The 21,591-nt window shown below is 44.1% G+C and overlaps 3 protein-coding genes across 3 annotated transcripts; 1 reads left to right on the top strand and 2 right to left on the bottom strand.

The window, feature by feature from the left end:
• Positions 1-322: 322 nt before the first annotated feature.
• LOC109461892 (ankyrin repeat domain-containing protein 50-like) lies at positions 323-3,630 on the bottom strand. Its single transcript, XM_019758366.1, has 2 exons — positions 1,906-3,630; positions 323-1,441 (listed from the first exon to the last, which is right to left on the bottom strand). The coding sequence occupies exons 1-2, from the start codon at positions 3,608-3,610 to the stop codon at positions 1,131-1,133; spliced, it is 2,016 nt and encodes a 671-aa protein (XP_019613925.1). The 5' UTR covers positions 3,611-3,630; the 3' UTR covers positions 323-1,130.
• A 2,839-nt stretch (positions 3,631-6,469) lies between these two features.
• LOC109461893 (ankyrin-1-like) lies at positions 6,470-10,615 on the top strand. Its single transcript, XM_019758367.1, has 2 exons — positions 6,470-6,587; positions 8,540-10,615. Exon 2 carries the CDS (start codon positions 8,604-8,606, stop codon positions 10,584-10,586), a length of 1,983 nt encoding a protein of 660 aa, XP_019613926.1. The 5' UTR covers positions 6,470-6,587; positions 8,540-8,603; the 3' UTR covers positions 10,587-10,615.
• A 297-nt stretch (positions 10,616-10,912) lies between these two features.
• On the bottom strand, positions 10,913-17,562 carry LOC109461894 (2',5'-phosphodiesterase 12-like). Its single transcript, XM_019758368.1, has 9 exons — positions 17,303-17,562; positions 16,379-16,668; positions 15,541-15,888; positions 15,008-15,147; positions 14,375-14,534; positions 13,714-13,846; positions 12,807-12,962; positions 12,165-12,300; positions 10,913-11,213 (listed from the first exon to the last, which is right to left on the bottom strand). Exons 1-9 carry the CDS (start codon positions 17,492-17,494, stop codon positions 10,966-10,968), a joined length of 1,803 nt encoding a protein of 600 aa, XP_019613927.1. The 5' UTR covers positions 17,495-17,562; the 3' UTR covers positions 10,913-10,965.
• Between the last annotated feature and the right edge of the window lie 4,029 nt (positions 17,563-21,591).

Genomic DNA, 21,591 nt, shown 5'->3' with positions numbered 1-21,591 from the left:
CCGACAAGGACCGTGTAGCAGTGGACTCTGGCGATTTGTCTCCAAACTGCAGGGTCACATTTACCTGTGGCTGACGTAATAGTTTGGGCACAACATGTCCAATCAGTGGCCCTCCAAAGGACTGAAATGTTTAACCAAACATGAAGATCACACACGGATCATACCTGTTCAGATTTGAGAGATAAAAAGTGACATTCTCCAAAAGTATGAAATCAGCACCATTGTGTTTATTTGTATTTTTTACTATCTTTTTCGATATGACCTAAGCATCGTACAAACATGATTTTATATGTATATATTGCAGCTTAAATAAACTCTCCATTTCTGACACCTCGAAGCAACATGTCCTGCTCAGCAGTTTCTTCAACATTCCTTCGTGGTCTTCAGATACAAACACATTAGACGTGCGTTTCCTCACATTAGGCTCATCTTCCATACAGTTCAAACACTCCACTGTGCCAGTACTCTCTCCAAATATGATGTACAGTTTCAGCCCTGTTAAATATTTTGTCCTTCTTTTTGCCTTTCGTGGCCCTTTATAGTAGCCCTGTACAGCACGTATTCGTTTTAATTCTTGAACCCTAAACCACAGCGCTCTCTCTAAATATGTTGTACCGTTTCGGTCCTGTTGAATATATAGCATGTTCATGTAGATATTTTCTACTTCGTCTTGCTTTTTCGGCCCCTTTTCACATTTTGAACCCTAAAACACGTCTCTCTCTCTCTCTCTAAACGAAGGTACTGTCTCAACCTTGTTAACTGTTGCTAGATATTCTCTCCCTTTTCTTACCTTTAACGGTCCCTAGTATCTCTGAATAGCACTTTTTGAACCCATGTTTATCTTGAACTAAACCCTAAAACACATTGCTCTCTCTAAACATAATGTAAAGCCCTGTTAAATATTACTGCTAGATATTCTGTCCTTCGTTCAGCCTCTCGTGACCCGTAGTAGCCCTGAACAGCACCAATTTATCATTTCTTGAGCCCTAAAATATAGCGCTCTGTCTAATAAGCATGTTGTGCCTGCCCTGTTAAATATTGCTAGATATTCTCTCCTTCGTTTAGCCTTTTGTGGCCTTTACTAGCCCTGAATAACACTACTTCTTGAACCCATATATACTAGTAGAGCCCTAAACCACAGCGGTCTCTCTAAACAAGATGTACTGTTTCAGCATGTTTGGCAGAGGGAGGGTATGAACGTTCTTCTCCTTATCCTGCCCCATGACCGTGTGAATCTTCATCCTACACGACCGTCTCAGGTCCGGAGAGAACCTGTCGCGAGTAGACATCAGCAGCAGCTGACTCCGGCTGTGTTTCGGGGCGACGTCTGCCGGCTTCTTGCCGTGGTTATCCACCAGGTTCCCGTCCGCTCCTGCCATCAGTAAGGTCTCCACGATCGCGACCTTATCTTCTACTGCTGCCCGGTGAAGCGGCGTCCAACCTAATAAGATCGAAGATGAAAAACTCATTTTAGTATGAATTGTCCACTATATCATGATCAATGCACAAAGCGTTCAAGCTATGTATTAGTATTTCAATTTATAGTTTTTGCTATAATCACAGCGTCTTTGATTATGTTTAGTTGTGGGGAAGGCCTCGAATAGAGTGAGGTTATGTGGCGTAATGGCAGAGCATACAGAGCAGTCGGCTCAGAACCAAGAGGTCCCGGGTTCGAGTCCTGCCAAGTAACCATCCTTGTGCCTTTGGGAAAGGCACTTTACACGACTTTCCTCACAGATAAAAATGAGTATGCCAGAATGATCATTATCATGATCGTGGGCATTAAACCAAGCCAAACCAATAGACAAAATTGGTCTCTACCATCCCCCATCACAATTTTCTTATGTAATTTCTTTCTATTGGTTTTATCATTCATTTATGTGGTAAAAACAAAGAATACAGAACCTGCGTTGTCCCGAGACCACAGGTCCGCTCCTCTGTCTAACAGTAAGTTGATGGCGTCTTTATGGCCCTTAGAAGCAGCGATATGTAAAGGCGTCCAGCCACAGTTGTCCTTCGCGTGCAGGTCTAAACCTCCAGCCAGAAGAATATTTATAACATCACAGTGTCCTTTTAGTGTAGCCAGGTGCAGGGCTGTTCTGCGTTTGTTGTCCTGTTTGGTAAAGTCTATTCCCTCTCCCAGAAGCTTGCTCACCGCTTCTGCATGTCCCTGTAGCGCCGCTAGGTGAAGTGCGGTTCTACGGTTCATATCCTTGATGGTTAAGTCCGTGTCTAGCTTCAGCAAGAGCGCGATGACACTGCAGTGCCCGTTCCAAGCAGCGTGGAAAAGCGCCGTCCAGCCTGCTTTGTCTTTCGTATCCAAGCCAGCGCCGCGGTTTATAAGCAGGCGGACGATTTCGCAGTATCCGTTCGCCGCTGCAAGATGTAGAGCCGTTCTATTGTTCATGTCTTTCACGCCAATGTTCGCTCCTTGCCGGAGAAGGTAAGAGATGGCGTCGGGGTCTTCGTTCTCAGCTGCCAGGTGCAGGGCGGTCTTACCATCGCGGTCTTTAGTGTCCATGTCGGCTCCCCTGTTTAGGAGAAGGTTGATAATCTCGCAGTAGCCGTTACAGGCTGCGATGTGGAGAGCGGCCCGCTTTCCGTAGTCCTTGGCGTCCAGGTTTGCTCCCTTGTCTAGTAGGAGACTCACTGTGTCTAATTGACCGTCGTCTGTGGCCAAGTGTAGCGCCGTCGCTCCTAAACTGTCCTTGGTAGCCAAACTTGCACCCTGCTCGAGCAAGACTTCCACGCAGTCACAGTTTCCGCACTTTGCCGCGTATAGTAGCGCAGTTTGGCCGTCCTTGTCTTTGGAGTCGACGGGTGCGCCGTAGTTGAGTAAGATTTTAACCGCTTCGCTGTCATCGCTCTGTGCGGCCAGGTGGATCGGCGCCCTCCCACGGTTGTCCTTGGCCGCCATGTCTACCCTTCGATTGAACAGCGTTCTGATGACGTTGAGCTGACCGTACGCCGCCGCTAGATGCAGCGGAGTCCACCCCTCGTTGTCCTTGGACGCTCCGCTCGCCCCTGCGTCGAGCAAGACGCCGATAACTTCACAGTGACCGTTCCGTGCTGCATTGTGGAGCGCCGTGCGCCCCTGGTCTGTTGTCAGAGACAAGTCCGCTCCACGGTTTAGTAGTAGAACGACCGCGTCGACATGGTCTTTGTGTGCCGCGTAGATGAGCGCCGTGCCACCTTTATCATCCCCCACATCTAAACTCGCGCCGCGCTCATGTAGCAAGCTGATGGTATCACAATCCCCGTTCCACGCTGCTAGATGTAGAGCCGCCCAGCCGTCACCATCTTTCTCACTCAAGTCCATCCCTTCATCCAACAGCAGCTTAACGGTTTCGCTGTGCCCGTTCTTCGCTGCATAGTGAAGCACAGTCCAGTCATCGTTGTCTTTCGCGAACAGGTTTGCGCCTCTGTCTAGTAAGAAGCTGACGGCTTCTGTGTAGCCGTTCTCTGCGGCGTTGTGGAGAGGAGAGAGGCCGTAGTTGTCCCTAGCGTTCACGTCGGCACCTTGCCCCAACAGGACGTTGAGGAAGTACAGATGGCCCGTACCTGCCACGTGGTGGAGGGACGTGCGCCCGCTATTGTCTACCGTCGTCATGTCTGAGTTTCACTTTAACTCCGTGCGCCTCTATTTTCTTGTTAAAGTATTTCTGAACCTAAAGGTTAAGTGTTCGAATCTTGGGACCTCGTTCTAGCAGTGCTAGGGGAAATACATGTATGTCTGAGTTTTGGTTAACTGTGAAACCGACAGATATGTAGGGCGGTCGTGTTTGAGGCTAGGTTCTTCTGAACCTAAAGGTCAAGGGTTCGATTCCCGATTTAAGCTGTCTGCGTTCACCTAACCTGTGATAGCTTTCTTAGAAAATATTCCAGTTCTTAGGACAGGTCGTTTTCCCGGTACAATGGACCTAAGCGACACTCTATTCTTGGAGTCACGGCCAGTGAAGAATAAGCTTTCTAGTAGATAACTTGTCACTGTCCGTACATTACATACTGTATATGTACGTTAAGTATTTCCTTGTCGTCAGGACCAATAGAAGATGAGCTCTTAGTAAAGTGTGCCGAGATACACTTCCAATTTACGGACTGTAAACTCGCGATACACCGAAGAGCTGCTCCAATAAATGTTCAGATGTCTAGTACTGTGGACTTGAACCAATCGTCACCTCCAGTGTGTACTATGTCTCTTCTCCTTACCTACTAGGTATGTTATGGTGCAAACTTGAACTGTCACTGTCCGTAAGTACTATGATGATGCCCTTGAAGATTTTTAGAGAGCCTTTTCAAAGAACTATTTTTCTATCGTGTGATACCGGTACATATGATTTGTTATGGTTGATGCAGAGGTATGTTATGCTGCAAACTTTTTGAACCAACTGTCACTGCTCGTATGTAATATCTCTCCCCTTTGACACGGTCAGCGCAAGGATAGCTCTTCAGAAAGCTCTTCCGACAACTATTCCTCTATCCTGTGAACCCGGTACATATGATCTGTTGTTGTGGATGTGCAGGTATGTAGTACTGTGGACTCCAGCTAACCGACACTACCAGGCGTGCTCTTCGCCGACTGTTCTACAATTTTACGAGCCGAGGTCAGCCATGGGGCACCTGATGGGGACAGAAGGGACATACATCATGTTAGACAACATTACACAATGTATTGGCTAGGGCAGACATTTTGGAGTATAAAAAAAATAGCCTGGTATCTATTCAAGTTCCGGTTCGTTCCAGAATATTCTGCACAGAACCGGTCAGATGAGTGAATTAGCAGGAGCTGGAATAGACTGGCTACCAGGTTATAAAGTACAGATGTACTATCATAATAGCAACTGACGCTAAAACAGCAAAACTGGTTTCTAGTAACTTGAAACAGGATATATGGGAACAAATCCTAACAATTTAACTCAGCTCTACCAAGCTAATGCATTTGTGATTACCAACGAAACTTTGAGACCTACATGTAGGAGACCACCAATGCGATGGTATCTTTGCACATTTATATTACGTAACACAATAGCCTTGACAACCATGTAGTTCCCAGACCGCGGTCACATATCAGACATAGCGGGTACCTGACACAAGCGGCCTCACGTCTGCACAGGTTAGAATTACAAAACAGATCTGTGATACCATTCCTTTTGCAGCAAGCTCACCACCAAATTTAGCTCTCAAATTCCCAGAACCTCGTAAACATTACTAGTCGCCAACTGTAGGGGTTGTTTTTGCCAATAGATGTTGAATATTATCCATTTAACATTGAAATTGTGCCAAATGACCAAGAAAACATGTACACACTCCCTGTTTTAGAGCATTCAAGGCTACTTGGTCGTGTCCTATTTCTATATATAGGCAATTGTCGTTAGGCAATGCCACGAACGGATGGGCATGTTCCTGGTTTGATAGTCTGAATTCTTCTAACATAATATAACACTAAAGCAAAGCTTAAAGTATATCAACATCATCTAAAAGTCACCATGCATGCATCACACAAGCAAGGCCCATATTCGTACAAAAAAAACAGCTAAATTCAAAACTCATCTGCAAGGATGCGCTTTAGGACATATCTGGAAAGTTATGCGTATCATATAGCACAGGCGGGGTGTCGCTATCCTACATGGCCTAGAAAGGCGCCCGTCTCTGTATCGAATTCTAACCAGCACGGCTTTCAATCAAAACCCACGCCCGTATCTTTCTAACAGTAAATCTCTTCGCTCTACTATATATCCCTTGTTTATATCCGTTTCGACTCACGCAAGAAGAAATTATCCACAAAATTATCTCACCTCTTGGCCCTCCGCACCGTCCATGTACAGATGTTGCTCAATGGATGCCGCAAGTGGGAGACGGTGCGATTTTACGACAGTTGTGCATGCATGGTGCGTGCAGAAATTTGCCAAGCGTTGCCCGTAGCAACTTCACGTTAACACTGTGTCTTATGAAGACTGCACTGGAGCCCTTTTTCCTTTACCCAAATAAAATACTTCACTCGACAATATCTTAGGTAGATCTGTACATGTATCATGCGTTGCTTTAATAGGTACAACTTACAAGCGTATACGGCCTGGTTTGCTTTGGTTTTCCGCTAATGCCCACGATCACGACAATGATCATTCTGGCATACTCATTTTCACTTGAGCGAAGTGAGGAAAGTAGTCTTAAGTGCCTTTCCCAAGGGCACAAGGTTGCTGACTTGGGGCAGGATTCGAACCCGGGACCTCTTGGTTCTGAGCCGAATGCTCTGACATATTACACCACACAAACTCATTGTAAGATGCACAATAGTATTATACAAAAATAAAATCATTAAAAAAAAGTTTTTTTTTAATAGTACTGCAAAGCAATTACCCAGCATCCCTTGCGGTGATAAAATCTCGTGAGTGACGTCACAAGGTGTTACAAAGGTTGCACATGACGTCATCACCGTGTTCGAAAGTTGTCGAACCGGTATATACTAGTATATTAAAGCAGGTTATAGGTGTGTCCAGACTACAACACCACAACCGATTGGGAAAGCGCCGGAGAAAGATCCAATTCCACACCCTACAGAAACAACGGAGTAGTCAGGATACACAAAGGTACGTTAAAACCGTGGAGGTAAAATTTTCTTCAAGAAGCACTGTTTTGACCTAAACAATTGTCCGGCAATCTATGTCGATGTAAGTTATAATTACAGTGATTTTACCACTGGTTGTAGCAGGGTTTGCTAATGTTGGGCGGCTTTTCTGCATGAAATATGCAGTTTGTAATCTGTCATGTTGAAATTAAAGAGCGCGTATCTAAGCATACGTGTCTCAAAGATGAAATGATTTGGGAAAGGTACTAGTAATCTGAGGCTTCATTCAAACACATGTTTAGCAAAGCAAGACACATACACTTATCTGATTTGGCTTACCGGTGTGTATTATTAAATGGGGTAGTCTGACCTCAATATGTAGTTTGTTATTAAGTGTCATGTTGAAATAAAAGAGCCCAACTCTGAGCATTACATGTCAAATATGAAAGAATTGGGAGTACGTTAATGTTGGGCTACTTTTTGGGACATGTTTAAGACTACTGTTCATTATACAATTATCTGACCTTGCTTAGCAGCATGCCTCATTGCGTACAGTAAAATATGGCCTTTTTCAGTCTTAAATGTGCAGTTTGTATGGTGTCATGGTGGGAAAAATCGCAAAAATCTAAGTACACTTGTCATGGTTGAAAGACTTGTGAATAAGGCAATCTGGTGCCATTTTTGAGGACATGTTCTACAAAGGAACACTGTTCTTATACAATTATCTGACCTTGCTTCCTAGTGCGCATCATTGCATAAAGTAATCTGACCTTTCTACGTTTAATGTATAGTTTGTAAAGTGTCATGTTGAAATTATAGAGCGCAAATTCAAACATACGTGCCAAAGATGAAATAATTTGGGTGCAACGTAATCTGGGGCTACATTTTGAGACATGTTCTACAAAGCAACACTGTTAACATGCAATCATCTGACCTTGCTTATGCCCCATTGTATACAGTAATTTGACCTTTTACATGTAGTCTTAAATGTGTAGTTTGCAAACTGTCTCGCTGAAACGAGTGTGCGCAAATTTACAACTGAAAACCAAAGAAGACTGAATTGAAGTAAGACAATCTGGGATTCTCAGTACTTATGTTAAAACTTATAACAATGGACAGCAGTGTAGACACCTAGTGGTATGTAGAAAAACGAGTTTCGCCGGAGGCGATGGAATCAGATAATTGTGATTGCGTGAGTGTAGAAGAGGGAGCGTAAGCACTTACAAAAACGCCCCAGGCACTGAGGCAACTAGGATCGACTTCGATTCCATCGAAAGAGTAGTAAATGTACACATGTATATGTGTACTCTTTAACCAACAATCTAAATCTTTGAACATTTTCCTTGAGTATGTGTAAGCAACAGTAACAAATAAGGCTCCAAACAAAAACACACACACATAAACACTTGGGTATGTTAGCTAGGCTTAGGGCGCCTAGTAGGATCGACTTCGATTTCATCGACTAAAAGATAGTGTAACAGTGGGGGGGGGGGGTTATAGGCGCTACCAACTGACCCAGCCGATGGGTCTAGACCTTTTAGCCGAGTGGTTAGAGCGTCGGCGTGTGGCCCGGGTAGTAGGTGTACTCTGACTCAATTCAAGAATTACGTTTCTCAAACATACGTTGTTCCCATCTTCCTATTGAATAGGTTTAAGCAATGCTAGGTATGCTGGGCTCACAAGGCCAATTGGATAATGTCTCTTAATTCAAGGACATTACGTACGTAGCGACCTTGGTTTAATAGATACTATCAGGATTTTGACACCAAACTATAATTTGTCTACTTGCTGATTATGTAAGGCGTATATATTAGATTAGTTGTGACAATTGTACGATGTAAATATGAAATATATCACTAGAAGCAACCACCCGTTTCTGAAGTAAGTTTCTGAAAATACACGGATACAGAAATAACACTTGAAAAATTTTCAGTGAAATACTTTTACAAATCATGATGTTTTTCTCTTTTCTAGGCCTCAATGGTGCAACAAAAGGCGTAAAGACGACGTAATAAAGTTGCTAAGAACACAGCCCGACATGGCAACGACAAGCTACCAGAAGAACCAGTCCATATTAACCGATGAAGACGACATTTCGTCCGCGGCTTCCATGGGAAAGTGTTGGAGCAAAACCATGACCGTACCTAACCTCAACGCTCAGGCCATCACAACGGAAGACAAGTCCTTCGCTGAAACCGTCCGCCTGATGCTAGAACGCGGATTCCAGGTACACGTAGATACCAGAGACGAGAACGGTTCTACATGCCTACATCGCGCAGCAGAACTTGGTAGTGTGAACACTGTCGACTTTCTCCTGGGTCTAGGAGCCGACTCGTCTGCGAAAAACGCGAAAGGCTACACCCCTGTGCATCTAGCCACAGAAAACGGACGCTGTGATGTCTTACGTTTGCTGTTGAACCGAGGCGCTTCTGTAAACGCACGGACCAAAGATGGGAGGACGTCGCTTCACCTAGCCGCGGCGTTGGGCCACTGTGGTGCCGCAAAACTCTTGTTAAACTACGGGGCAAACGCGAACGCACAATCTAAGCTAACAGAAGCGGATGGCGACTTGTGTCACCGTAGTTATGCCTCACACAACAAGACACCGTTACACCACGCGGCAGAGAACGGCCATTGTGACTTTATCACTTTATTGCTGAACGCAGGAGCGAACATATCGGCTGTAAACTGCGACAACAAGGCGACGGCGCTGCATTATGCAGCTATGAACGGCCACGGCGACGCCGTCAGCGTTCTACTCGACTACGGAGCCGACATAGAGGCCGAGTTTTTCCGCAGTAGGACAGCCCTCCACCTTGCGTGCTTGGAGAATCGGTACGAGGCGGTACGCGTCCTGTTGAGCCGAGGAGCGAAGGCAGACGCCCGGGCCCACTACAGGCTAACCCCGCTACACTACTCCGCAAAAACCGGCAACTGTGGTCTCATCAGCCTCCTGCTACAAAACGGTGCAAGCGTGGACGATGTGGATTGTTACGGGTTGACAGCGTTGCACTATGCCGCACAGCATGGACATTGCGGCGCCGTTCGCTTCTTGGTAGAACAGGGCGCAAACGTGAACGCAGAGACATTCAGAGGCATGACAGCACTCCACCTTGCCGCTCACAAGGCAGACCAGGAAGACGCAGTTGGTCTGTTGTTAAGTCTAGGCGCAGATATGAACGTAAAATGTACATATGATCCTAGACTGCGAAGCAACGCGCCTGAATGCGGGGGCACGGCCTTACACATCGCCGCCTACTACGGCAACGACAAAACCGCGGAGACTCTCTTAAACCGCGGGGCTGATTTAGACGCAAGGGACGAGGACGGGTTGACTGCGCTTCACCGCGCGGCCGCAAGAGGGCGTGATCGCCTGGTGAAACTTTTCCTAACCCGCGGCGCGAACTTGGGCGCGAGGGACAAGTCCAAACGCACGGCGCTCCACCGCGCGGCTTCTGAAGGCCACTGGCAGACCGTTACCCTACTACTAGAGCAAGGCGCGGACATAAAAGCTACAGACGAGTGCGACTTAACCGCCCTACACCTTGCCGCAGCTAAAGGCCAGTGCTATACCGTCTATACCTTACTCAAAAAGGGCGCTAACATAAACGCACGGACAGTAGGCGACCAGACGCCCTTACATCTAGCTGCTAGCGGATCCGACTTTAATTTTTCCCACTCTCTCCACCCTGGGAGGCATAACCACGAAGCGACCATGGAAATCTTGCTAGCCAACGGTGCAGACTGGACCGCCATAGACACACAGGGACACCAGCCGCTGCACCTCACTCGGAGGTTCGCTAGGCGGCAGGACTTGTTGTTAGCGCACCAGACACACTACTCCAGTCTACACTGGATCTGTCGACTCAAGATCAAGTCTACACTTCTACTGAGGGGACTGGAAGGAGGAGAAAGTTCTTGGCAGACGCAAGAAGACGCCGTCGACACCTTACCTGTCCCCAACTTACTTAAAGACTATCTTCTACTAAGGAATTCTGATGAGGTTAAGTCATTCTGTTAGGTGTATCTGAGGAACTCTGATGATAAGTTTTTCTGTTATAAGTGTTGGCAAGTAAAATATATAGTGGTTGACATATCATGTTTCGTAAATATAACTACTATACTTAAGCACGAGAATTTACAGCATAGTATTATGTAATATGGTTCTTTATTGGTTTTAGATGTTTTATGAATAAAGCTATTAGAGTAGATGTTGATGAATGTGCCATATCTGAGCTTAAAAGACATATTCCTAAAATAATACAGAAAAATCCTAAAATTGAAGTATTTTTATTTCATTCATCATTAAACTGGTGCCATATATTTGTGTTTGCAACATTATGTACCAACCTGCACACAAATGAATGTCTATTTTGCAACACAATAAAAATAGACACATACTATGTCTTCTTCCACTCGATATCTGCTATAATGGCAATGTGGTCTGACGGAAACACAATACTTGGCAGCGCAGTGTTAGCTGTCACCTCCTCGTGCGTTGGCATGGGGATGGTTTGATTGACGGCCAGCTGACAGGTGTCAATCATGATGTAGTCCAGGGTGCCCTGGAACCCCCCTACGTAGTTGGTATAGTCCGGGATCCCACATGCGCTGGTGAGACTGAAGGGGTGGGACAGGTCAACGCCCTCTTGTAGCTCCAGCTTGCCATCTGGAAAAAGAAAAAAACTTTGTCAGATACAAGTCTAAAGAGAAATAAGAAAATCATTGTACAGGCAATTATGAAGGACTTAGGCTTATTAAAGTGCTGTATATTTTTCTCACCAAACCAAACGTTTTGGGGCTTGGGAGATGATGCAAAGCTATTGCATATTAAATCCATGTGAAAATCATGGGACATTCTGAGGCAGAAATTGTCTACAAACCTAAAGAAATACCGCACACACCCAAATGTATGAAGAAACAAAAGTCTACAAAAAAAATACAGTAACTACAACATCCCTGGTGCCTTGTTACAAAATGATAAACTGGTATCATAAACTTGAATCTTGTGCTGCAAACACACAAGTAAAGCTTGGATACAAGGCTTCAGAAGCAGCTGGAAACCGTGAGACAGCAAATGTACTCCTTAGCGGACCAACTCCCCTGGCATATTATCTGTCTTTTTTTTTTTAACGGAAAGGTTCAATGCAAGGCCTATACGACCACTTCTCAGCATTGAACTAGAGATATGAGAGATACATGGGTATGTCAAGAGATGGCGGTGAATGTTTGATTTGAAAGCCTGTAGATTGTAGGTTGGTAGGAAACACTTGTCAGGGAGGGAATTCCAAAGCTTGGTCGTACGGGGAAAGAAACTGTCACTGTAAAAAGCTTTCGAACAAGGAATTTGGACGGTGAAGTTGTGTGAGCTAGTGGAGAACCTAGTGGAACGCTTAAAAGAACTGAGTGGTGGAACTAGTTGGGTGAGTTCTGCAGAGCAATGACCATGAAAATATCTGTAAAAGAGGGATAGAGAGGCAACATTTCGTCTATGGGAAAGGGGGTCTAACTTGGAGGCCAGAGGATAGCCTTCATATTTGGCCAATTTCTACTCTTTCCAGCCGCTTCTGAAGCCTGGTAGAGGCTAAACCTTCCCTACCTTCAGTGGTCTGTGGTTCAGCAGGGAACCAGTCTGAGTGGGATGCTGGGACAGCTGCACTGGTCAGCAGCTGGTACAGCCCAGAGGTCGGGTGGCTGTTCAGGTCACCACACAGCAGCAGGGAAACACTGCTGTCCTGGAAATAATGATACACACTTGTATATCTTCTCTTGATTTATTTACCATATATTTTGTATCTTCTGGTGTCCTACATACCCTTGGATGCATAAGTGCAAGACACCTTAATAAAGCTCCATTTATTCATTCATTGCATGATTTTGAATTGAGGAGAAACATGGGCCTTTACAAACAAACAATGTATCTATTGGACCAAATAAATGCGAGTAAAAATCTATTTTTTAAATCATGCTCCTTGTCAAGCCCTAGGCTTTTAAAAGCCTTTGCTGACTTCATTCTGTAAAAATGATACAAAAATTAAGGTATATTCTGTACATGTAGGTAAAGAAGTAGAAGAAATATGAAAATCTCAGCTACCCTCCCTCTGAACCAAGAGGTTGGGAGTTCCAATCCCAGCTGTGTTGCTTACCCAACATGCGTGCTAAATGTACAGGAAAGGGTCATGGTACTGTATATAAATGGAACGATCTAAACACACATATTATTGTTAGAACAGACTCTTACCTGAGTAGAGTTAGAGTTGACAACCTTCTCCAGAAACTTCAGACACACGGCCATCTGTATCAGTCTGACATGAGGAGCCCGGGGGTGCCAGTACAGGTGAGTGTTTGCCACACACAGTCTTCTACTGGGGTCTTCTACAGATTCTAACAACACCACCTGGAAAAAAGAAATAGAAAGACCTGTAATTACAGCTATTGCCTTCATACGAACTATATTGAAATAACTAGTACATCAAAGTTGTAACCAATTTCAATTTCAATTTTATTAAGAATAGTCAACATAGCAGAGGTACATAGTACTCCTGAATTTTGTGGACTTTACATATTATTAAGTATAAGAAACGCACAAGACAATTACATACAAGAGTGGGACATGAAACAAAAGAACACTAGGTCTACATTTGGCTATTGTACAGTCTGATTGTGCAGTGGAGGAACGAGTTATACAGTCTGTTTGTCCGTGCCTTGGGCACCATGATTCCCCCAGAGTTCCTCAAACACCTCCCTGTGCTGTCCAACCTGGCTCCTGGTACCAAATCATGTAGTGGGTGGTCAGGGCTGAGCATACGCTTGAGCAGCTTGACAGCCGCAAGTTCACGTCTTTCAACCAATTATTCATTGAGACTTTTGTATTGTCCTTTGTGGCATGCATAGTTCAGTGGTTAGCAACCCTGCCTCTGGACCAAGAGGTTGGGAGTTTGAATCCTGGCTGTTGTCACTCACCCAATATACATGCTACTGGAAAGGGTAGCAATCCTTGGTACAGAATGTGAAGCCATGGTCAACTATTCATTGTGCTTGTTGAAAAGACCTAGGGGAAATTCCCTGCTAGAATGAACCTTTAAATACTAATAGTACATAATTAGCTCTTCAGTAACCTAAAACTAGATCACTTTTTCGTGCTGTACCTGTAAGACAGTTGACCCTGAAGCGACCTTGTTGAGGACAGCAGGACTGTGGGACAGCCATTTGTGAAGGTCATGACAGCAGGGATCGCTGGACAGGCACTCACCAATGACAATGTCATCCTGACTTAACAACCTAGGAAGAGAAGGAAATATTAGCTTAGAGAGTCAGAACAGTACATTAGATTTGTTCTATTCCTATGATTTTCTTGGCATTAATTATGAAAGGTTTTTCTATTTGGATCACATACAGAGACTGCATCTCAAATAATGAAGAACAAAACATAGTCAAACAAAGCATAGGTCAATACAAAGGCCTCCTAAGCACAGTCAAGAAATGGAAACTGAAGTGGTATGTACTTGTGTTATGATCATCCAAACTAGCCAAGACCATATATATAATGCAAGGAACAGTGCAGGGAGGAAGAAAGAAGGATAGGCAATGGAAAAGATAGGAGACTAAAGGAGGTTGAATATCAGAGAATGGAACAGCATGACACCAGTGTAATATTAAGAGGAACAGAAAACAGAGAAGGGTGGAGAAAACTGGTTGTCAGATCTTCTGTGGTGCCCCTACAGTCAAATAAGTAGACTAAAGGATAGATGAGATTCCTGTAAGTGTGTAACTATTACAGGAACCTTTCCTTAGTTTCTACCCTCTGACCTGAACTTGTCCTTAGAGTAGAAGACAGCCTCCCCCTCTGACTGTTGTCCCTTCCCCATGAACACTCCCTCCATACCGGACAGGTCCAGAGCAGGGACCAGGGCATCAGTAAACAGGGTCTTCCCTGTCTCCTGGAGGACTAGCAGGTCTGCATTGTAACCTGCATGTGAAAAACAAACATAACAACTTAAGAGAAGAGATGAGAAGGCATCAGAACATCATTAAGCAGAGACTTCCCTGTCTCCTATAGGACTAGAACTTTAGAACTATAGGACTAGAGTATTCAGGAAATACCAGTAAATACTGTCAGCCAGATGCTGAATTACCTATCAGTTACAATCTCTGTTGAGTACAAACAATGTCGTGATTCACATAAAATAAAAATTGCATACATACCGTGCCAGAGGCTTACAAGCTTACAAAGATTTTTTTAAAGACAAGCATGATGAAGCTTGACATCATGAAAATATGGAGTTGTTACACAAGAGTATATAGATAGGACTTTTAAGTCTTATCTATGTACTTGTGTAACAAGTTCATCTATGTACTTGTGTAACAAGTTCATAACTAGATTACATGGTTTATGTTTTACCTGTTATAAAAAATAGATACAAAATATATGATCAGTCCCACCTACGAGCTCCTTGAGCAGCAGCTGTCTCCTGTAGTCCAGCTCAAGGGCGTACGGAGGACAGTACGGGTACAGCACCGTCAGGGACAGCTCGGTTTTAGCGTACACGTCTGCCAGGATGTTGTAGGATACCACTCGGAAACTGCAGAGAAGATGGAAGAATAAGAGTTGATGAAGGTTAGACATCCAGGAAATGATATACACAAGAAAACAGTTCTTAAGCAAATGGATAGACTTTGAAAATTGTCAGACACTTAAAGTAGAATTCACTTCTTCAGTCACTGACAAAAAGTAGTGGATGCTACTTGAAACAGTCTGACAGTTTTCAAATTCTATCCAGTTGCTTGAGTGACTGTTTTCTTACAAGTGCAAAGACCTTTTTCAAAGCACTACAGCTCTGTGTTTGTTTAGGCATCTGTTGTATGAAGGAAATCCAAAACTACAGAAGATTCTAAAGAAACTGGAAAGACTTTCCAGCATTACTGTCTTTGAAACAGTCAGAATTTTATTTTTTTACCACTAGAGCTGTACTCACCATCCTTTTTCTGTCCTTTTCTTGGTGTACATGTGTCTGTTCTCAAACGGACAGAGTCCCGGTCCAGCCTCCACCTGACATGACGTCACCGTCTCCATGGTAACGCCCTCCTTCCCATCATGCCTCGGGGTGCAGGTGAACTTTAACCTTGACCCGATGTCAGAGTTCACTGGGGTGTAAATGAGGTCGTGAGAAGCCTGGATCCAGTTTGTTTGTTTGTTGTCTTCGTTAGATTTCCTTTTGGAGTCTCCTGAGTTAGCTGTACTTGTTGAAGGGGTTGGGTTTGAGGTGTCCTCTCTGTACCAGGTATAGGAGGAATCCTCTAGACTGGCAAAGTCAAGGTCTAGTCTGGAACAGAAAATGGTGGCAAGGTCACAGAATGAATGTAACAGAGAATGGACAGTGCAGTGCTATAGCAATACTATAACAGCAATATTTAAAACACCAGCTTTGCTAAATAAGCTATAAATGATAACATAACTGAGATGACTATGCTTAGAGTAATACTATTGAATCTGCTAAAATAAAAGACACATAACATATGTACATTGCTCTATAAGATACAAAGTTTGTTCAGAGTTTTACGTTACATTTCAATCCCCAGTATTGATATGTTTCAGTATCAACTGTCTTAATACATATAACACACGTAAAATAACTATTATAACTTTTGATATAATGTGAACAATTGCTGTTTTTGTTTACATCATATAAATGCAGTTTATTTGAAGACAAATAACCCAATTCTCACCCACCTTTTGCCTACCACTTGCCAGTGGTGCCATCATGGCGATCTCTCGGATAGATAATATAGAAATCAGTGAACAAATTTTCTCACCTGGGAAACACAGGAAAGCCTGCCATGATGGAAATGGGCAGGACCACCGACTTCACCATAGGGGGGTTCACGCTCACCACATATCTGTCCTCCCCTATTTCTAAAATGGCGCCTTCCTGCCAAGCCTCTGAGTTGGGGACATCATCTTCAACTTTCACCTTGTTGAAGATGAGCTGAGCAGTGATGGCATTACTCTCGCTTTCTGCATTTGCACCTTCTAGTTTTGCTTTCTTCTTCTTCTTTCCTTTGTTCAGGTGCTTGGTGGCGTTGAAGACTATTCTGTTCAGAGCCTAGCGGCATAGAAGAAAAAAAAATGTTTCAAAAGATGGACAAAGATTTGTGTGGTTGTGCATGTGGGAAGCATAAATATCATCATATATAATCATCATATATACCATGATATTTTTAAGTCCTCAGTAGTGAACAAATTCTGTTACAGAATTTGTTCACTACTGAGGACTTAAAAATATCATGTGCATATGCATGTTATATTCCCACATTCGGAATTGACTGTCCATTGTACGAAATTATGGGCCTTTATTACTCTCCAAGCAGAGGTTTGGGTTTTGGCGTATTTTAGTGAGTTTATAGTTTTTTTATCGGGGTTTCTTTTTTGCACTGGAATTTTTCTTTCACCCAACCCAAAAAGAAAAAAAAAGAAGAAGAAAAATTCCTGTGCAAAAAAAAAGAAACCCTGATAAAAAAAGCCTAAAAACACGCTAAAACACCCCCAAACCCAAACATCTGCTTGGAGAGTAGGCCTTTGTATATAACGTTATATGTACTGTACAATGCCTACCTGGCTACCTGCACTGGTCCATGTACTGGGTATATATACTGTGTGTATGTGGACTTGTATTTATGTATTGACAGTTAACACACAAAAAGCAGCTTTGTAAGTAAAGACAAGCTAGAACTACTCACGCCTCCCAAAGTCTCCGTCTTGGCCCTGAGCAGATTTCTCTGCCGCTCCCCTAACCTGTACGATATCGTCATTTTCTCCTCTTCTGGCACGCATCTCACAACACAACGCTGCATGGCGAAACTTCTACACAGGACGGACCTTTCGCCCAACAAAAAAGTACCAAGTCTGGGGGAAATTCGCCGTAAAAACATGAAATTGGGAGTGAAATTGCGACTCGTGTTGCAACGGCAGACGATATGAAAGGTCAGAGGTCATTACACAATGCTTGGACCGCTCACGCGCGCCCTCCAGCGGCGATGTTTACAACTGCAACCCAGAAAGCCTAGATCCGAGTCCAAAGTGTTTTCTTGGTTGCAGTTGTAAATATCACCGCTAGAGGCGCGCGTGAGTGGTCCAGTTGCTCTAGTCACAAGTGTTGAAGGCCATTAAGTTTAAGATATAGAGGAAAAATACTGTCAGTAGGGTTTACATAAAAGTATATCTTACTGTTGTCTGAGTTACTATTGACTGATTAAAACGAGAAAGCAACGCACGCTTCAAATCAGTGCAGTATATAACCAATAACGTTGTCACTCACACACTAGTTCTATAAAATCAGAAGTTATAGTTCCACTTTGAAAGTTGCATTGATGCCAACCTGAATGTAAGAGTATACAAGAGAACGCTAACGTATACAAGTATTTGGTGTATTACTGGAAAACATAGCTGGTGAAGCTCTGCTGACATGTACGTAAACCAGACCAGCCTTTCTGTGGAAGCACAAGCGGTCTGTCTTCTTTCGACCGATGCTGTTGTCTCTTCATTCTCGACAAGATAATCCGTTTGTATCCAAGTCTTGACGTCACTGTTGTGAAGAAAAACGGCGCCCTAGAACCATGGTATAGTATCAAAACGGACCACTCTTGTACCATTTTTCTCAAAGAATGTGCAATGAGACAGTGAAGAAATAGGCGTCAAGCGTCAACTTGCCAGGTGAGGGCTTGGCGGATGTAAATTCTTCCTTAATACTACGAAAACAGTGGTTTTTACCGTGTCTTTCCTGTTCTGTTATGAAAGCTTAATACTTACGACAGCCTAACCCATATGACGTCAGAATGACGTAGCCCTCTCTGGTGGGTGGAAAACCGCATGTCTTCCCCATGTTCTGTGATAGCCTCTTCCAGGCTTCGGGAAGCGGTCTTATAAAAAAGTAGAAACTGGACAGACAACATACCAGGGGAGTTTGCCGCTCCCAGCTTCTGGCATGTTATTTAGCCAGTTTCTCATTTTTTTCTAGTCCCATCCCGAAGCCTGGTAGTTAGGCATGTTCTGTGGTGGTAGCCTCTATCAGACTCCGGGAGGCGGATTGAAAGAGTAGAAATTGGCCAAATAGAATGATAACATGCCAGGGTAGTTGGTCCGCTTGAGAGTACAGTTTGCCGCACCCGAAGCCTGGTAGAGGCATGTTCTGCGGTGCCTTGTCTACGCGAACCGTCTCACGTACAAACATTTTTATGGTGGTGACTGAGAAACCCCGTACAAATATCTGTGTGGTTTCATAACTGCCTGTTTTCCCAGCATCACCAATACAATCATTTCCTTCCTGCATTTGAAGGCCGAGCAAGTCTTTCCGAGTTTTCCGATTGCGTGATCATGTGTGTGGACGGTCTCAAGTTCACGTATAAGGTCCTTGAGAAGAGTGAGTATTATGATAATGATGACAATGGCTCATTTGTTTCTCCTAATGAGAATTTTTGTTTCCTTAACTCGCACGTCATACAGATTTGCGTAAGAGAATGACTACGTATTGCTGAGACCCAGTTGTTTCTATACTTTCTAAAGAAGTATATATACACAACAGCCAAAGAGTACATGTGTTTGCGTTTACGTTGTCGTAGCCTCTACCAGGCTCCAGAGGCGGCTGGAAAGAGTACAATTTCTACTCTTTCTGGCTGCTTCTGGAGCCTAGCAGAGGCTAGTACGGGCGCACGTGTGTATGGCTGATTGTACGCATGTTTTCAGAGACATTTCAAGGTTTAGTCTATATTGTAGCATTTGCAATGAGGGACTTGTGCAACATCGTTCTTGAACTCTACATGAACCGTATCTATCCATGCGCTTCGTACATTTTACAAGTCAAAGCACGAACAGGAAAGCTAGAACCGTGTCCAGAATTGTGCCTATCTAGTTCTATGCCTGGATGGGTTAGACTTTGTTGGGATCAGGCACGGTTCCGGATGGTCTCCGCGTATCCAAGAACGTCGACTTGCCCAATGTACGGTTCTGGATACGCGTGGACTATCCAAAACCGTGCCCGAGCTTGGCTCTGGATAACACGATTCTGGATACATCTATAGTCGACTCGAAGCACTAAGTGCAAGAGAACTGAGTGAGTGAGGATGAAACAAGGACGGCCTTTTCAGAAGTTACAAAGCTCGTTTCTTGTCCGCGAGTGACGATGTGTTTTGGTGGTTGGGCTGATTGTACAACAGGTTTTCGTCAGGAAATACTGTGTGAGTATACATGAAAGGTTCTTGACATCTATATGGCGTTTCATGTAACAAACAACATACGACACATGCTTCAGAAACGGAAGGGGGGGGGGCTGTACCACATATTCCATGACAGACCTAGTTTCCTTTTCTTCCAAGAAAAACCCAAAACGTTCGTGTGTTCTTGCACGTTTTCAACAATGACTGGCACAAACATGTTTCCTGTGGATATACAAGTTTGTGCTGACCCACGTGCACGTTTGTAATTTCATGTCATTTATCATTTTCTAGAGAAAAACCAGACACTTGATACACCGTGGGGGTATAAGACGAACAGGGGAGGGGGACCTGTCCCAAACATGACAGAAACTGAATAGCAAAGTTCTTTGATCACAACCATTTATTTTTCACAGAGTTTTATTTTTATTTTATGACGATTTACCACATTTGTGGAAGGATTGACATAACAGGTGACTCTTCAAAGATATCAACCCCGAGACCACACTGATAGGTTTGAACCACTCACACTGGGAAGGTCCCCTACTCTTCTCGATAAGTGCGGTGGGTTCTTTAACGTGCGTGGGGTGTGGCTCTCCCAAACACGGGACCTCCATTTAACGTCCTATACGAGGGACGTCCCTAGCCGAAGCTAAGTACTCATTTACACCTGAGTGAAGTGAGGAATGTCGTGTAAAGTGCCTTTCCCAAGGGCACAAGATCGGTGGCATCGGGCAGAATTCGAACCCTCGCCCTCTCGAGTCTCGGCCGAAGACGCTACCGCTACGCCACACGACCCCACAAGTTCAGAAGACACTGGGAAGAGATTAACCTAACAGCCCACACAGACCCTAAGCAAAACAGGGGCGTCTTGCGTGCTACTTGATTGACAAAGGAGCAGAGATAAGAAATGAGAGAAACTGTTTCTTCCTTTTCTACCAAGAAAAACGAAAGACGTGGGCGTTTTCTTATACATTCTCAGGTGTGACTTGCAAAAAACACGTTTCCTGTGGCCTTGGTTTTTTAGGACGATAAGCAGGTTTACCTGAATGACATGTTTTTAAGAAGCAGAGTTCAGAAGACACTAGGAAGAGATTAACCTTAACAGCCCACACAGACCTTAAGTAAAACAGGGGCGTCTTGCGTGCTACTTGATTGACAAAGTAGCAGAGATAAGAAGGCAATGGGAAAGAAGGAACAATCCTGAGATTGTATCCTACAGATACAGGGGAATCTAAGAAATGGCCCTCGTGGGAGCCACCTGTTTCGTCGCTAACTTTTTTTCCAACATGTAATCACAAGACGTGGTGAGGACACACTCAAGTTTTTTCAACTTATACATGTATTATTGCCGCCACCAACAAGAGCACATGTACAACACAATACTCATTTTCACCCGAGCGAAGTGAGGATTCGTGTAAACTTTATAATTTACGAGTGCACAAGATCGGTGGCATGTCGGGACTCGAACCCGGGACCTCTTGGTTCCGAGTCGAGCACTCTACCGCTACACCACACACTTGGTAACATGTCTTCCGTATCCCTGGAAGACGACAAGACAAATCGTGAAATAACGTGTCCAAAAGACTCTGAAATGTATGACATAACATCAGATACGCCGCATGGACACATGCCACATGGAAAAGTTCCTGCTAGGATCCTAGACGTAACGCCCACTGACGACGGCATCTCAGAAACCAACGCGACGTCTTGAAGGATCCTAACGAAGTGTGCAGGACACTTAACAGAGTTTTCAGACGATTCCTACAAAGATAAGAAGGTGACGTCCTTTAAAGTCGTAATTCGCACATTCCTTCTTT

The sequence above is a fragment of the Branchiostoma belcheri genome, unplaced genomic scaffold (assembly GCF_001625305.1).
Source record: "Branchiostoma belcheri isolate BF01 breed outbred unplaced genomic scaffold, Haploidv18h27 scaffold97, whole genome shotgun sequence".
NCBI lineage: Eukaryota > Metazoa > Chordata > Leptocardii > Amphioxiformes > Branchiostomatidae > Branchiostoma > Branchiostoma belcheri.
Note: the sequence above shows the minus strand (reverse complement) of the source record. Positions and strands in the feature narration are given on the sequence as shown.

Coding starts and splice junctions, on each gene's coding strand:
- LOC109461892 (XM_019758366.1), bottom strand. CDS start 3,610: ATGACGACGGTAGACAATAGCGGGCGCACGTCCCTCCACCACGTGGCA. Junction 1,442..1,905: donor GTGGTCTCGGGACAACGCAG/GTTCTGTATTCT, acceptor CGATCTTATTAG/GTTGGACGCCGCTTCACCGG.
- LOC109461893 (XM_019758367.1), top strand. CDS start 8,604: ATGGCAACGACAAGCTACCAGAAGAACCAGTCCATATTAACCGATGAA.
- LOC109461894 (XM_019758368.1), bottom strand. CDS start 17,494: ATGTTTTTACGGCGAATTTCCCCCAGACTTGGTACTTTTTTGTTGGGC. Junction 15,148..15,540: donor AAAAGGACAGAAAAAGGATG/GTGAGTACAGCT, acceptor TCTTCTCTGCAG/TTTCCGAGTGGTATCCTACA. Junction 14,535..15,007: donor GCTGCTCAAGGAGCTCGTAG/GTGGGACTGATC, acceptor TTTCACATGCAG/GTTACAATGCAGACCTGCTA.